General features: G+C 39.7%; 1 protein-coding gene across 10 annotated transcripts in view; it reads right to left on the bottom strand.

Moving 5' to 3' along the window:
* LOC130909316 (ankyrin-3-like) overlaps positions 1 to 17,959 on the bottom strand; it is a 127,200-nt gene that overhangs the window by 60,049 nt on the left and 49,192 nt on the right. For 3 of the 10 annotated variants that reach the window (XM_057825609.1, XM_057825610.1, XM_057825613.1), the window contains 12 exons: positions 17,396 to 17,494; positions 16,120 to 16,317; positions 15,888 to 15,986; positions 15,714 to 15,812; positions 15,251 to 15,448; positions 15,074 to 15,172; positions 13,282 to 13,380; positions 13,089 to 13,187; positions 12,688 to 12,783; positions 9,296 to 9,368; positions 9,061 to 9,120; positions 4,462 to 4,585 (listed from right to left, as the gene is read on the bottom strand). In XM_057825609.1, coding sequence (XP_057681592.1) covers positions 4,462 to 4,585; positions 9,061 to 9,120; positions 9,296 to 9,368; positions 12,688 to 12,783; positions 13,089 to 13,187; positions 13,282 to 13,380; positions 15,074 to 15,172; positions 15,251 to 15,448; positions 15,714 to 15,812; positions 15,888 to 15,986; positions 16,120 to 16,317; positions 17,396 to 17,494 — 1,343 coding nt within the window. Of the gene's footprint in view, positions 1 to 4,461; positions 4,586 to 8,193; positions 8,230 to 9,060; positions 9,121 to 9,295; positions 9,369 to 12,687; positions 12,784 to 13,088; positions 13,188 to 13,281; positions 13,381 to 15,073; positions 15,173 to 15,250; positions 15,449 to 15,713; positions 15,813 to 15,887; positions 15,987 to 16,119; positions 16,318 to 17,395; positions 17,495 to 17,959 lie in introns of all 10 variants that reach the window. The other 7 variants (XM_057825608.1, XM_057825607.1, XM_057825614.1 and 4 more) reach the window with 4 other exon arrangements.

Here is a 17,959-nt window from a genome sequence, read left to right as displayed (position 1 = left end):
TTATAATAAGTACTCGTCTGCCTCACATTGTGTCTTTTTTTTCTGTTAGAGAAAATAACAGGATCAACTTATGAAGTATAACTTTATTAACATTGTTTTGTTTGTAACAGAAAAGACTTAACGCGCATCAATTTGCCTGAATTACAAAAAAAAAAAAAAAATCACATCCAAACTGTAAAAATACACTCAAGGTACATTTTTGACCATTTGATACTGAAAAATAAAATCAGTAAACAATAACAAATTCAAATTGATTAGAAACATTTACTCATTAGGACAATATGCCAAAAAATCTGACCGAAAAACAAAACTGAATAGAAGGAAAAAAAAGGGTGTCTTTGGACAGAAGGACAGTTTTTATTTTTGCTGCTCACAGTATCACCTCCAGTTTGCAATGGTGTGGGGTTATTTTGCACTGAGCATGCTAACAGTGCTTACTGGTTTACTTATATAACACTGACAAAGCGGGACGATTGTTGGCTATATTCGGTACGTTTTCCCTGAAAAACAACCAAGCGGCTTATCAGTGAGATTGGGGTCTAATGTCTTTAAGTGGCGTTTTAATTGATTTGGCTTCCGGCTGTCCGCTATAATCATTTTTAGACACAGTAAACAGTAGTCTTTCCTCATCTACCACTGTATTAAATGTCAAAGCCAAAAGGCAAACGGCCCGGAAAAAAGCGCGTTCTCGGCGGCCGAGGGAGAACCGTAGGTGAGGGCGGTTGTCGTGACGATCCCAAGCCGAAAATGGCACTTCTCGGGCGGACACGTGAGAACCGGAGAAGACAGTGGGTTGCTGCGTCAGTCCGGCCGGAAAACGGCACAGCCGCACAGCTCTTCATATCTCTCTTCTGTTTGCTCTTGCTTACTTCAAAAATACTGCGCGCACTTTGAAAATTAGAGCGCCACTGCCACCCACTGAGTGGATGTGCAAGTACACTACACTTTATTCTAGTACGGCAAAAAAAAAAAAAAAAAAAAGCATGTTCCCCGAGGTCACATGCGCCACCCCTGGCATCGCTCGGCGCCCCCCTGGGTGGTCGCGCCCCACTATTTGAGAAGTACTGCCCTAAACCAAACTGGAGACAAGGGTATTGCGGATATTGCGATAATTAGATTGTAACCTTTGCTGTGTTTGAAAGTCAATTAATATTGTGAATCAACCGCTAAGGTTGTTAAAATTGTTCCCGTTATTGTATGAGTTCCCTTCTGTTTACTTTCGACATGTGAAAGTTTTAAAATTGTTTCGTCATTTAAAGAAAGATTCTAGTGAAGATTTTGCTGATTTAGGAGTATTTTAGATAAAAGTTACTTAGGTTCGCTAGGAAGGCTCTCGACAACAGAGCCTTCCTGAGAAGTCTACTGCTTTAAGATGGCAGCTGTTTAGTAACGCCGGTGAGTCTGTCATTTCGTATCTAGTTCCCTATACATGGGGTAATGCTGCAGAGTCATTTCGCATCTAGTTCTATATACATGTGATATCTACTGTAGCATCATGTGGGCATAGTTTGTAGGCTGTTGGCTGCAGTCATGTATTATTGGAGTCACCTAGCATCGCGTTTGCAATATTCAACCAAATTGCAGCAACGCACTAACCCCACAGTAACGGTAACGGCATTGCAAAGATGAGAAAAGTAATTAATTAGATTTCTCACTACTGATAAAAATAACGCCGTTAGTAACAGTTATCCTCTAACGCCGTTCATAACAACACTGCTCACTACTCTGTTCAGGAATTGTCAGTGCAATGGCAGAACTGGTGAGAGGTCTGTTCACGTATCGACCATTGCGCTTTCAACCTTATCAGCAGACACAGTTAAAATCTGTATACCGTAATTTCCCGAATATAACGCGCACTTTTTTTCCCCAAAATCAACTTGTAAACTCATGGTGCGCATTATAAACGGGTACATGGATGGAGACAGAAATATATATGTATTACATATGTATATAAACCGATTTTTTTTCATTGACACGGCCACGTTGTGTTGAAGAAACGTATGCGGCGACCCGTTGCCGACCATTACGGTACGTGATGTCACCGTTTTGTTTCGGTAATACTTCACTCTAATCGGCCGAATGATTTCGTCTGTGTTAAATTCAGCTTTTTTCACTCTTCATAAAGCACAGAATTTAGTTTCTTGAACTCATTTGAGTCGACGTTTATTGCAGCTCCGCAATTCGGACCATAACAAATGTAAGGACTAGAGCTGTCCCGACTAGTCGACATAGTCGACATCATCGATGACGTAAATCCGTCGACGAGCACAACATCCCGTCGACGGTTAATGAAGGGTTAAAAAAATATATGCGTGGAAAGTTAGAATGTCGGATGCTCTGTTTGCAAGCGGGGAAAGCAGCACAAAGCCAAAAAAAGCGCACCAGAGTGTCCAAAACATTGCCTTATTTCAAAGAAACAAAGGAGAGTACACTCTTCTGTCCTGTCTCTTCAATGCCAAGCTTGGCTGCACGTCGGCCGTGAATAAACACCTCAAGCGCCTTCACGCAGTTTGTAAATTTTTTTATTTTTTTTGTACACCAGACGGTGCTGTCGCCTTACTAAATAATAATGTTTCATTGACAATGGGCCTATAAGTGCTATTAGTATTGTTCTTAATGCTAATTGAAAGGTTTATTTCATGTTATGGTTTATTTTATGGTATAGAAAATTATATAAGGTTAAAAGGTCATAAATATATACAGTATATACAGTGATTGCACTCAAGGGAGAGATTGTCAATGATAAGGTAATAAATTAAGGTAAAGGCAATTCATATAGGCAATTCATTGATATATAAATAAGGTTTAAAAGGAAAAAGGTGAAAAGTTTTTGTTAATTTCTAATTGTGTTGCTTTATTTGTGTGCACCATAGCTCTTACAGTGTGTTTACATCAAGGATGGAATAAAAGTTGTAAACCATCAGTTTAAGAGACCATCTTTTCAATCGGGATGCTACACTAGTTAATTCTATCAGCATTTGAACTCATTGTTTATTTGTGATTTATTATTGTTATTTACGTGTTTATTTGTACTTTAATAAATAATTTGAGTGTTCCAATGTTTTTTGTGAATTGATAAGCGTCAACAAAAATGTCATTGCTAAATTAGTAAAAAAAAAAAAAAAAAAAAAAAAATTATTATTAGATTAGTCGACTAATCGTAAAAATAGTCGGCTGACTAATCGGGAGAAAATTAGTCGTTTGGGACAGCCCTAGTAAGGACACACACTTCCTGTGTCCGTCAACTATATCGGTCCCTCGGGAAACTCAAACCCAAATAACAATAGTTCATTTTGTTACTGTCGTGTTGACAGCTATGAGCTCTCACGGATTTCCGACTTACGTTCTCACTTTCATTTTACCGTATCAATCCATGGAAGAAACATTTATTCATCATGAGGAAACGAACAAGTTATACAGCAGCCTTTAAAAGAAAAGTCACATCTGTTTTGTTTTCTCCTAGATTCTGGTAAGTTGGAGAAGTTGTCAAATCATATTATTACCGTAAATATTGTCAGTTTACGGTAATGTTTTGAACTACCAATGTGCTATGCTTGTGCTGTGTTTCACCAGTCAGTAAAATGACATCTCTGTATCTGTACACAAGCTCTGTTTTCTTCTAAAATTAGGGTGCGCGTTATAAACGGGTACAATAATTTTCTCTAGATTTTACAAGTAAATTTGGGGTGCGCATTATACACGGGTGCGCCTTATATTCGGGAAATTACGGTACTTTATATAGTATGTTTTACTTACTATTTTAGCCTGGAGAGGGGGTGGCAAGAAAAGCCTGGCGACCCGCCAGGCATATGAAGCATTGAGGGAGACCCTATGCTGTGTACTAGGGCAGTACTTCTCAAATAGTGGGGCATGTATTCTTAAAGGAAAATCCCGCTCGACATATGACCATTTTGACTTACAAACCAGGTCCTGGAACGAATTGAATTCGTCTGGAGAGGTACCACTGTATTTTTGTTTGTTTCTCAAAACTGCCCCCCCCCCCCAAAAAAAATCTTTAAAAAAAAAAAAAAAAAATGAATTAGCAACTTGCTCCAAAACTAATGTGTCCTATATTCTGTATAATTCAATTAATTAAAAAATATATATTTTCTACCAAGGGAAAACATATAAGAGTGCACACATGTGGGAATCAGCACATACATGCCAACATATGAATTACCGATCTCCGAATAACCACGAAAAAAAATTCAATTTTCTAATAGGCTTCTCCTGACTTGACCACAGACTTTAATGTAAGCATTTTCAAGACCTTTTACACGGTATATAGACAGAAATTTATAGTTGAGAAGTTCTCCTTATGTTATACTAAGTCTTTTGTAATACATCAATTCAATTGAAAAGCGACTTAGTGTATACCGTGTACAAAAATCTAAGTTCAAATGAAATCGCACTACACTCATGGGTGTACCTAATCGCTTGTCTCAACAGGCGTCATCTTACCTCTGTGAGCGTGCCCCCACGCTGAAGCCCATGTAGCCCTCCTGAGGCAGTGAGTCGTCGCCCAGCTCTCGCAAGTCCTGGGGAGCCAGGTACTTGTCCGTGTCCCCTGTCATGGCGTCGTCGCCTGGAGCGCCAACAATAAAATGAAATAAAAACACAGGAGATGATAACATTTTTTTCAGGGATGTCACCAGGAATGACACATCAAACAGCACATGCTCCAGACCTAAAGAAGTCCAAATCGTCACGGCAACCGAACAGCAAACATCAGTTGAGGCATACTTCCAAAAAGAGACCGTTAGAAGTATACTTGTTGCTGTGCAAGCTCGTATGATGAGTTTAGAGGAGGAGTTGGGAAAGCGGAGAAGGCGGCAAGTGCACGCAGACCGGCAAAAGAGAATGAAAGGGGGACGGAATTCCAGCAGCAGACCCCCCCGCCATTCCCTGTCACCCTCCCCCCCTCCCTAAACTTTCACAGACCCCATCTGGTGACATTCCAAGCCTTTCTTTTTGGGATGTACCGTGACTCACCTCTGCCTCGGAAGCACTTCATCCAATGCTTTTTTTTTTCCCCCCAACTTTTTTGGAACGCTCTCCCTTCGTCTCTTGATCATGCAAACAGATCCGCTTTCTCCCGCCTAACACCCCCCCCCCCCCCCTCCAGGATAATCCACTCTGTGTGTGAGTGTGTGTAGGACACAAATAGCAAGCTGGGTGTGACTCACAGTAAAGTTGTCTAACTTGATTAAGCGAGCGTCTGCCTGTAACTAACTAAATAAAGTCGCGCACGAATTTACAAACACGCACACTCGCCGGGCGAATCATTAGGCACATTTTAGAATGATGCCTTTACAAAAACAATGGCTTTCATTTAATATTTTAACACTTGAAGATAAAGTGGTACAGAAAATAGAGTAGTTATACAGTACATATTAAGACTTAATATGATCGGTCAGTTACACGGACCACATTGGCTTTTTGACTTGAAAATATCTATGTAATTAAATTATTTGCTTTCTTAAGTCATAAAAAAAATATACGTTTTTTTTTATCACTAAAATGATGTTACAATGTTGCAAACTTTCTCTCAAATGCTATTCTGAAGTCATATAACTTTTTCAAATATGCTGACTTACTTACTGTGTAATTCATATAAAACCAGAACACTCAGATTATGCTGGTGTACCTAAACCTGTGATCAGTGAGTGTACTTGACAATTACTTTAAAATTTCCATATATAAACTAAGGAGGTGACAATATATTGATAAGGACATATAAGGCAATACAGTGATCCCTCGCTACTTCGCACCCTCAGTCCATCGTAGATTTTTTTTTTTTTAATAAAAAAAAAAAAAAAACAGATGAGCTGTCCTGAGCCGATCGCATCGTCTCACTCTCCCTCTCTCCCTCACTCTCCCTGCTCTTTGTTCGTCAGGCTGTTCACTGGAGCTGCTTATTAAAGTTAACAATGGTTGACTGATTTTTATATTTTGATTTTGTCACAGATGCCTGGAACCCGACGTTTCAAAGCGCTGCATGTGTCAATCATCGTTTATCTTGTTAAACAGTTGCTGTGGCAACTCATTGTGTGTAAGTGAGCAGCTTGAGCGGATTTGAGTGGACTCACTCGATGAAGCATTTAATAAAGACAAGCATTTTTCTACCTTATTCTTGTTTAACAATAATTCAGTGGGAAAGTAACATGTTAAAACATATAATTATTACATTTGAAGTGCTTAAAAACCATTTATTAAAAAATATATATATACATATAATTAAAGTTTTTTATTTTACTTTTGGAAAAAAAGTGAAAAAACATGCATCTTTTTCCAATGCTAAATCTGAATAAATACATTGAAGGCACAAATTTATTTTTGTGTGTGTTCAAAAAAAGAAGAAGAAAAAATAAAAATAAAAATAAAATATATATATATATATTTTTTTCTTCTTTCTTTTTTTTTTTGGTGGGGGGGCGCTACTTCGTGGATTTTTCACTTATCCCGGCGGGTTCTGGTCCCAATTAACCGCGAAAAACGAGGGATCACTGTACTTTAGATCCCAATCAGAAATCGATATACTCCCGCTAAGTATTACTACAGTATATAGTTTTAAAATATGTCACTGTTTAATTAAAGAATCAACAGATTACCAGCCAATTTTTTCCATTAGACCAACATTTTCCATTAGACTGGTGTCTATTTTAACTTGACACTCTCAAACATGAGCATTCAAAGTTACAGTTTATTCACGTGTGGATTCCCTCAAGGGTCCATTCTTGGACCACTCTCAGAAAATGAGACCACTCAAAAATCTTGGTGTAATTATTGACTCAAACTTAAAATTTGATAGCCATCCAAAGTCCGTGACTAAATCTGCTTATTACCACCTAAAAAACATAGCCAGAATTAAGAGGCTTCTGACTCAACAAGACATGGAAAAACTTATGCATGCATTCATTATTAGTAGCGTGGACTATTGCAATGGTATATTTACAGGTCTTGATAAAAAATCAGTCAGGAAGCTGCAGCTAGTGCAGAATGTTGCTGCCAGGGTCCTTACAAATACAAGGAAATTGGACCACATTACACCGGTTTTGAAATCGTTACACTGGCTTCCAATCAGTCAAAGGATAGACAATAAAATACTACTGCTCGTCTACAAAACACTGAGTGGCCTTGGACCAAATTGCATGCTTGATTTGTTGGATCCCTATGAAACATCTAGACCCCCAAGGTTGTTTGGAAACGGTCTTCTGTATGTTCTAAGAACAAGAACCAAGCAGGGTGAGTTATTATGCTCCTCACCTCTGAAACAAATTACCTGAAGGTCTGAAGTGTGCTGAAACTGTTAGCTCCTTTAAATCGGGGCTAAAAACGCTATTGTTTATCACAGCATATCCACAACTGTCTACATATTTCAAACTTCAGGCTATTTGTTAATTTTTTTCCCTTTTCTGCTTTATTTCCATTTCTGATTTCAATTTAATGCGATTTAATGTATAATTTTGTTTCCTGTTTCGATTGCCTTTAACGTTCTTTTGATTTTATGTGATTTTTATGACCTTCATGTGATGTAAAGCACTTTGAATTGCCTTGTGTTGAATTGTGCTATTGGCCTTGCCTTGCCTTTAAATGAATTGGACGTCTGTCGTCAATGTATATAGTCTTAATTCTGGTAAAATATCACATTCCATACTTTTAACCCTCTGATTCTCGAGTCAAAATGTTGAACGGCTGAATTGCTAAGGCGTTCAACATTTTTAGAAATTTAAGTTTTAGCCTCCTTTTTAAGTACAGATAACACAATAACAGGCTAATGCAGCTACAACAAACCACAAAATATAATACGCATTTACAGTATACAAAATGTTAAAACATTTTAAGTGATGTCATCGCATATAAAAAAAGAATGTTATCTTTTAAATCAAATATTCAGGTGCCTTTGTTCTTAGCTGTGTAAATTTATTTTGAAGAAAAAAAACATTGGTGGCAGGCCGACACCAACAGTTTACATAAAAAGGGCGCGGGACATCCAGAATTAGAAGCGCAATACTAAGAGAGAGCGTGTTCGTGTGTGTGTTATTCATTGCCGCTATGTAAGCTAGCGTGAGTCTGTGTGCGCATACAGTTGCACATGAGCCAAATTTAGACATGAAAAAGCGCTCGCACTACATTGTGGTTGTTTGGAGTTAGTGCTTGCAATAAACCTGGTGTTTTAGTTTTATGACTTACACGAATAGCTGATGTAGACATTTCCAAAATCCATCTCTGTTTGAACAAAAGCACAAACACACCATTTTAAGCTCTGTTTTGTCATTCACTGGAAGGTCCTCAACCGTGACGTCACCTAATTAAACAGATAAAAGCCGGTCAACGGATGGTTTCGTCCTGGTTAAAAAAACAAAACATCGATTTTGCTGCAGCAGGCCCGCTTTTATATATCTGGTCTATTAGTTTCATTTACATACTCACATTTTCACTGTGCTTGGGGTCCCACACTGAATGGAAACATCCATGTTTGCTTTAGCCAGATTGTGTGAAGCGACACTGACAATAGATCAAATGAGTGTGTGGGTGTGTGTGTGAGTGCAAACATGGGCACCCACTCCATTCAAACACCCGGTGTGCCGTTCCCGTGGCAACAGAGAGAAAAGGCTGACTCGCTACATTTTGCTACCCATATGAGAATGGGTGAATCGGCTAAACTGGAACGATGAAATAATTTCATAATGTAAACCCTCCTTAAAAAAGCAGCATAAAATGAATTACCCCCAAAACTGTTCCCACGCATCTCAATAACAGCTTTTCGGCATTCTTCTGTCAGTTGACACAAAGGAGAAAGAATTACGGCACACTTAAAACCTAATTTTCACACTCAACTTGGAAATACCAGTTACCGTGACGACCATAGGCACAGCTTTTGACAAAGCAAGGGCTACTTGTTGACTTTTTGACCCTTCGAGACACTTAAAAACAAAAACATGACCAGCCAAAAAAAATCAAGAAAAGAAGTTATGAGTGGAAATGTAAGCAATAAGAGATGATTAGAATGACAGATAACCCAAAAAGTAATAAAAAGGATGAAAAGATGACAAGTACCTTCATCAACATCGGACAAATAGTCCTCTGTGATCATTTCGGGAGCACTGGCCCGACAGGCTGTGAGATGAGGATGAGGATGGAGGCAAGAGTCAAAGAGGAAATGAAGTCAAGGAAACAATTATGGACAAAATGTAAAACAGAATAAAAGTGAGCTGAAATTGTGTGACATCAAAGCAAAAAATCTGACAGTAAGAAAGTTTTGAAGACAATACAGATGAAATCGAGGATTTACCGTCATCGTCTGACATGTCTAGCACCTCATTCATGGTTTCTGGAACATTCATCTTGTGCTTCTCTGTGACCGTCTGCACAAATGACACAAAACATTCTCGCTGTCAAGCTGGACGTATACACTCCCTAACTTTGTGGTTCCTTGTCTTACCCCCAAAAAATAGTTAATTATTATCGACTTCAATACATGATAAGACAGTACAAACATGCAAGGAATTGATAAGAACTGATAAGAACAAAAAGAGAGGGTCGACAACAAGCTCCTGTACAGTAGTGGTTGTCGCTACAACTACCTTTATTTAGTCATGGTACATATAGATTTTTTTTACGTTAGGAAAATCTTACATCAAACCACAAATAAAATTGTTAAAAAGGGAATACATTGCATATTGAAGAAAGGAGTTCATCTGAATATACTAAGCAGTTTACTCAATATGTATCCAGGTCTGTTTATTTGAGCTATTCTGTTGCATAAATGCAAACAGAGATACATTGTACAAACTCTGAAGTTCCTTTTTTTAACCTCATTGATGTCAAAATTTAGAACTAACTCATTGGCTGTGGTTGACAGCGATAGATGTCCAATCCATTTCGACTGTGAGGGCCCCCCAGGCAAATTGGATTGAACGTCTATTTCCATCAATGGCAGTGAAACAGGATCACTCAATGCCAGCCTTTCCAGTTGAAATTGATTTAATGTCTATCACTGTCAGAGGCAGTGAATGAGTAAAGATTTTAAAATATTTCCCTTCTGTTTTTGTTTTCAAGTAGATGCTAAATTAAGTTGAGAAAGTTTATTAAAATACACAATCAAGTAATTGTTATTCTTCGGAAAAAAAAAATCACCCAAAAAAGAAATAATTTTATGTATAGTGCAAATTAGTGACATCACGCATAGCTACAAGTATTTGAACACTATGCGATTTTGCAAGTTTTTCCACTTGAAAATGATGGGCGGGTTTGAAATTTTCATGGTAGGTGCTTGTCCACTGTGAGAAACACTCTAAAACAAAATCAAGATTCAAGAAATCACAATCTATGATTTTTGAACAATTTATTTGGATTAAACTGCTGCAAATAAGTATTTGAACACCTGAGAAAATCAATGTCAATATTTGGTATAGCAGACTTTGTTTACAATTACAGAGGTCAAACGTTTCATGCAACTTTTTATCAGGTTTGCACACACTGCAGCAGGGATTTTACACCACTGCTCTACACAGATCTTCTCTAGATCAATCTGGTTTCTGTGCTTTCACTGAAAAAACACATAGTGTGAGCTTCCGCCAAATATTGTCTATTGGGTTTAGGTCTGGAGACTGGCTAGAACCTTGATTTGCTTTGTATGCTTTGGTTATTTTGGCTGTCTGCTTTGGGCCATTGCCATGTTGGATGACTCATTTTCAATGCTCTAACTGAGGGAAGGAGGTTATTCACCAACATTTCACAATACATGGCCCTGGTCATCCTCTACTTAATACAGTGCAGTCATCTAGTCCCATGAGCAGAAAAACATTCCCAAAGCATATTACAACCCTATGGTTCACAGTAGGGATGGTGTTCTTGGGATGGTACTCATCATTCTTCTACCTCCAAACACTGTGCGTGGAACTAAGACCAAAAAATTCAATTTTGATCTCATATGACTTTCTCCCATGACTTCTCTGGATCATTCAAATGGTCATCGGCAAACTTAAGACAGGGCTGGACATGTGCTGGTTTAAGCAAGGGAACCTTCCGTGCCATGCATGATTTTAAACCATGAGGTCTAATTTATTACCAACTTGAAAATGGTGGTCCCAGCTCCTTTTAGGTCATTGACCAGCTCCTCCTATGCAGTTCTTGGCTGATTCCTCACCGTTCTTAGGACCATTAAGACCCTACGAGGTAAATCTTGCATGGAGCCCCAGTACGAGGAAAATTGACAGTCATGTTTAGCTTCTTCCATTTTCTAATAATTGCTCCAACGGTGGATCTTATATCGCCAAGCTGCTCGGCAATTGCCCCGTAACTCTTTCCAGCCTTGTAGAGGTTTACAATTCTGTCACTGGTGTCTTTGGTGTCTTTCTTTTTTCAGATTGTCTCTCACAGTGGACATGCACCTACTATGAAAATTTCAAACCCGCCCATCATTTCCAAGTTGGAGAACTTGCAAAATTGCAGGGTGTTAAAATACTCATTTTCCTCACTGTAGCGTTGAGGCTGCTTTGATCTGGAATGTCACAAATTCACAGGAGTAGGCAACAAGAGGTTAAGTTGTCCAGTTCAGCTGGTTTGATACAGAGAATGTAAATCTGAGCGTCTTTAAAACCGGGACAATTTTAATGTGCTACATGGGAGTTTGGCATACTTCCATTGGGATTGTTTATATTGTGCTATTTCGATAAAACAGCTTGACAGAAATTGTTTTAGGGGACAGAGAGAAAGGGAGAAGAAATAATAATACACACACTTCCCCCCAAAAAAAGCATCAAATAAATATGCTGCCTAATACAAGCAGCTTGCTGAGTACTAGTGTTGTTTTCGTCAACGATGACGATAACGAAAATATTTCATTTTTTTATGACGATGACGAGCTAAAAACGTGTCTTGGGAGAATAAAACATAACGAGATGGATGCCAGTTTTCATCTGTGACGAGAACGAGATGAAAATTGGCCATAGTTCCGTCATAAATTCATAATGTGTGACATTTTTCTTATCTTGTGTGTAGTTAGCACGCATCATAGCAGTGTTTGGTCATGTCACTCATGTGACCTGCTGCACACCCCCCTGTCCCCCATACACGCTGGCTCACCAGCCAGTGAATAAGCGTCACCAGGCTCCAGACTTTTGTGAAACAGATGTCAGGGGCTGCTCAGCTAGTTTTGTTTTTTTTTATCTTGGCTAGATATGCAATGTTGCTTTAGCCTTTAAAGGTCTGTGCTGAGTGATCATCACACACTAAATGTGACTTGTACCTTTAGCATAGTGTTTGCATTAGTGAGTGTCGTCTTAAACTCTTTGAAAACTTTTTACATACAGTTCGTGGCGTCCCGGTGACTTTAATTAATAGAAAATAATGTACTGTGTTTTTTTTTTTTTTTGCTTATAATCACAATCATGGTGATGTCCTTCTTGACTCTACAATTAAGTGCTTGTCTGTCAACGTTCATTCGAAATTGTTGGAAACCTTTTATTTATTTATTTATTTATTCATACATACACTGAAAGTTTTGACGTTTACAGACGAAAATATTTTGAGTAACTGTCGACTAAAACTAGACGAAATTTGTTAGTTTTCGTTGACCAAAAGTAGACGAAGACAAACACATTTTCAAATGACTAAAATATGACTCAGACTAATAAGTATTTTTGTTCAAAAGACAAACTGGATTCCAATCTACCAACACACCTGTGTAGTCAGCGTCTCCTCAGTGACCACCTTGAGTGTGTCGACCACTGAGATGTAGCCCAGCCTCCTAGCAATGGACAAGGCGCTGTTCCCATTCTACATAAGAAGCAAAGTATTTGTCAAGTCAGCAAGGTTTATTCAATACATGGTCAAATATACAGGATATAACATAAAAGTTTGATTAGCAAATCTCAAAAAAAAAAAAAAAAAAAAAAAATCAGTTAAACACAGCACCATAACAAAAATATTGCATAAATTTGTCCTGCAACCAAGGTTTTCCTTTTCTAAATTAGTCTCTGAACAACAAAGGAATCCTGATTCTTCTTCTTCTTCGTATTTTTAAATATAAAGAAAATCTAAGACATACTAGGGATGAACATAGCATGTAAAAGTGTATTCACCGTTGTGAGTTCGTTGGGCGACGCCCCATGATGCAGAAGTAAATTGATAATGTGTGTATGTCCCTGCTGGGCAGCCTGATGAAGAGGAGTGTAGCCGTTCTATGGAACAAGAAAAGGAAATTAATTTCATACTGTAGTGTAGGAAAATAATCATAAAATTACATCTGGGCAGCCAGCCAGTCAAATGAATTACCTTGGTTTTAGCATTGACCTTGGCCTGGTTTTTAAGCAGGAAGTGGACCATCTTCACGTTGCCGTAGTGACAGGCCACGTGGAGAGGAGTGTAACCCAACTGAGGACACACACAAAGGGAAAGTAATACTTCTGACCTTGTTGTTCATTGATGAATTATACAGCCTAGGGCAGATAAAACAAGCAATACAATCGTAAATTAAAGATGTTTAATGCTTATAATTGTTTTTTACGAGTTTAAAAATGGTATAATCTGGATTTTATAATGAATTTATTTATTCATTCATTTTCCGAGCCGCTTATTCTCACGATGGTCACGGGGTTGTTGGAGCCAATCGCAGGGCACAAGGAGACGAACAATGATTCACGCACGAACTCATACCTAGGGACAATTTAGAGTGTTCGATCAGCCTACCATGCATGTTTTGGGATGTGGGGAGAAACCGGAGTATGCAGAGAAAACCCACGCAGGCACGGGGAGAACATGTAAACCATGCTAACATGGTAACCACTCTGTCATCGTTCCGTCGATAATTACATAATAAAAGAAGATGCAGCCAAAGGCAAAATAAGAAAAAAAACTTAAAACATAAGCTTTAACAGTATTTTCGAAAAATTTAAAAATTGAAGGGAATAGCACCCTTTCCCATAGTTACTGTTTGACTGTTTGTATTACTCTCACACACCCAATATGAAATAAATAGCATTTAAATTATAGTTTAACCAAGCAAGTAGAATATATTTGATATCATGAGTAATTGGACTAGGAGTGATTGGAATTTGTAGCGCCAAGACAAAGGGCAGATAAGGGCATAACAGATACAGGATGCCTGCTGAATACGGAAGCCTAACGCGCGCTTCATGCAGCTGACTGAGGGAGATTGACGCCGACGGAGCAAGACAAGCAGGTGATGGCCAAGACATCTACAAGCCCACGTCTGGACCACCAAATCCCGCCATCTGCTCTTCTGGGGGCCAACAATGGACAGTCCAGAACAATGGCCTGTCTTGCCAAAAGGAACGCCTGATAACAAGAAGACTCCACGGCTGAGAATTTGAACACTCATCGCGCTTTTTGCGCTGAGGCTGAGGAAAATCTCCAACTCTGGTTGCCTTGGCAACAGTGACACATGGACTCATCGTCCCAACCTGAAACAGAAAATTACCCTAAACAACACCCAAACACACCCTTCTCCCAGACCACAGCCCGCCTCACTGAGCCTTCAAAAGACTGAATTTTTCAGCTAGCAGTCTTTTCTCTGGAACCTTTTACGTACTTTTTGTTTGTCGACCCTGGAGCCAGCTTTCCTTCTCGCCTCGGTCTATTTGCTGTTTTGCCTTTCTGTGTGATTGCTGTCGACTTGGAATAAATTGTCAACTTGTGTTTCGAAGCCTTTTGTCAGCTTTTAAAACGGAGTCAGTACAAGGGGTTAAAGCTAAGGTGAATGAGCGGCGTTTGGCCTTTAAGCCGGGTTGTTGGAGTGGCGCCGGCCTGGGTCGGTGGAATTGTGCTAGCACGGTTCCGGCGGTTTGGCCGGCGTGATCCAGGCAATCTGGCTATGTCATCAAATTCCAACAAAATCCATCTCAAATTACACTTCAGGATTGAAATACGAAAAAGGTGAACTTAACAGTGAAATGTACTAATTATACTAATGAAATAACAGAGATCTCAAGTTGTGTGAACATCTAAACATCCTTCTGTGATGAAAAAAAATGATTTTTTCTTACAATATAATTTGACAACATACATGCGTATGTTTGTCAAGTGAATAGACAGTAAGTGGGGTCACCTTGGTCTCAGGGTCTAATGTGGCTCCATGGTTGACCAAAACCTCAGCCACATTGACTTTGTCCTCCTGAGCAGCCAGATGGAGCGGAGTCAAGCCATACTGAACACCAAAGATAAAAAAATGAGAATGAATCAAACCCCTGAATTTTGCTGGTCATTATCATTATGCTTCATTCACCTTATTTCCCATGTTGACTGGAGTGTCCCGTGCCAGCAGCAGCGTCACCACGTCCACATTGCCCTCCTGCGCGGCCAAATGCAGCGGGGTGATGCCTTGCCGCGTCACACCGTTGGTCGATGCGCCGTATTCTAGCAGGGTGGTGGCAATCTCCATCTGGTTCTTCTTGGATGCAATGTGCAACGGCGTGTAGCCATTCTGCAGCGTGGACATACAATTTGAAAACGTCAACTTTGTCTTTTAAATTTGAGTTTATTGCATTATTTTGGGAGGCTGATGATAAAATTTTCCTAATTTCGCTCCAGTCCTCAAGATGGCAGTGATCAGCTTGGATGGCCAAAGTAAGATAATTAAAAAAAGAAATAAAAAACATTCCTATACATGTGCCGAGTACGTTTAAAGCATCTAAAGCATCTAAAGACATTCTCATTGTGGTTGATGGCAGTATCGAATAGGCTCTCACCTTGGCGGCAGCATGCGGCGAGGCTCCTTGTTTGAGCAACAACAGCGCCACCTTTTGGTTATCGTAGTGTGCGGCGACATGCAGTGGTGTTAGTCCACTCTGGACACACCAACAATGTTACCATGGCGGTTAAAACTCAATCATGCTACCAGGAGACGGATAAAAGTGGGTCACCTTGCCGGCGGCGTCAGGGGCAGCGTTTTTCTGCAACAGAAGGTTGGCCACCTCCAGCTTGCCGTATTTTGCCGCCACATGCAGTGGTGTGAAGCCCTTCTGCAAAGAGGAGACAAATTGTTACTTTATACATGAAATTGACCATGACCTTTTCATTTTTGATGTAGCTCTAGTCTTAAATGTCATTCCATTGTGTCCGTGCCAGTAAGTGTTACGCACACATAACACTCACCTTAGTAGTGATGCCAAGACTGGCCCCTTGGTCCAACAGTGCCGCCGCCACCTCTCGGTGTCCTTCACGGGCAGCCAGGTGGAGGGGCGTATAACCCGAGCTGGTCGTGGTGTCGGGCGATGCCCCGTTGGCAAGCAGCTGTTGGACAATGTCCTGCTTACCCAGACGACTGGAGATGTGCAGCGGTGTCTGCTCATCCTACGCGGACAAAACCGGAAAAAAATGTTACAACAGTATTCGAAAACAGATCAATTATATTTTTCTTCAAAATTCTCAATGCACAAAGCTTTGGCCATAGAACCTCTGGATAGCAGTGTTGTTTTCGTCACCAATGACTATAACAAAATGATGACGAGCTAAAAACGTGTCTTGGGAGACTAAAACATAACGAGATGAATGCCAGTTGTCGTCTGACGGGATGAGAACGGGATGAAAATTCGTTATAGTTTCCGTCATAAGTTCAGAATGTGTGATATTTTCTTATCGTATGTGTAGTTAGCGCGCATCTTAGCAGCGTTTGGTCAGGTCACCCATCTGACATGCTGCGCCCCTGACCCCCCACACAGGCATTCCAGGCTCCTTTTGTGAAATACATGTGTCAGGTGCCGTTTGGTAAGTTTTGTTTTCTTATCTTGGCTATGCCATGTTGATTTAGCCTTTATAGGTCTGCGCTAAGTGATCATCACATACTAAACTAACTTGTAGCGTTAGCATAGCGTTTGCGTTAGCATTAGCATTTAGTGGGGGGCTTTTGGGGGTGTCTTCTTCAACTCTTGGAAAACTTTTTCATACAATTCGTGGCGTCCAGGTGAGTTCAATTAATTGCAAATAATGTGCCGTTTTCCTGCTGAGTGTGTTTTATTATCATGAAGATGTTGATGTCCTTGTAGACTCTACAATTATGTGCTTCTCTGTCAATGTTCATTCAAAATTGTTGGACGCATTTTATTTATTTACTTATTCATGGACTAAAACTTTTCAAGGTTATAAACAAAAACATTTTGAGAATTGTCGACTAAAAATAGACGAAAAAGTTTTCGTTGACTAAAACTAGTCAAGACGAACACATTTGAAATAACTAAAATAAGACTTATACAGTATTTTCGTGCAAAAAGACCAAGACGAAAATTTAAAGGGCTGCCAAAAACAACACTGCTAGATAGTGAGGCCACTATGCTGCAGCATAAAAATAGACACAGCATGGCCTTTCTCGCCCACATACTGTATTTACATGACACATTCGGACCACACGACCGCACGCCCACACACCAAGTACCTTGGCTTTTGCATCAACTCGTGCGCCGTTCTGGACCAAATATCGCACTACATTGGATTGTCCCGCTCTTGCAGCCATGTGAAGCGCAGTCTCCCCTCTCTGGAACACAAACGCAAAACATGAACAAACTGATCAAATGAAAAAAAAACACTAAAATCAAGGGGGAAAAAACGAACAACAAACAAATGCACCAACATGAACACACAGACACACGCACAAATGAACAACAAACAGGCACCAAACACACACAAACAAACACACACACTTGAAAAAATTTCAAACACACACACAAAAAAGTACACACAAAATCAACCACTCATTATTAAAGAAACACAGACAAACACCCACCAACAAACACAGACACACAAAAACTTACACACAACCTGGTTAGCAATGCATCTAATAAAGCAATACTACTCAATCCAGAGGCTGACTTCTCCAAGGTTTTGCAGGCAGACACAGTGGTTGGGAAATGAAGCGCTCCAGTTTTTGTACACACCATAATGACGTCCCATAACACCGGTCACCCCGGTAACCCAGCCACAGACACGGCGTGGGCGAGCA

The sequence above is a fragment of the Corythoichthys intestinalis genome, chromosome 21 (assembly GCF_030265065.1).
Source record: "Corythoichthys intestinalis isolate RoL2023-P3 chromosome 21, ASM3026506v1, whole genome shotgun sequence".
NCBI classification, from domain to species: Eukaryota; Metazoa; Chordata; class Actinopteri; order Syngnathiformes; family Syngnathidae; genus Corythoichthys; species Corythoichthys intestinalis.
Note: the sequence above shows the minus strand (reverse complement) of the source record. Positions and strands in the feature narration are given on the sequence as shown.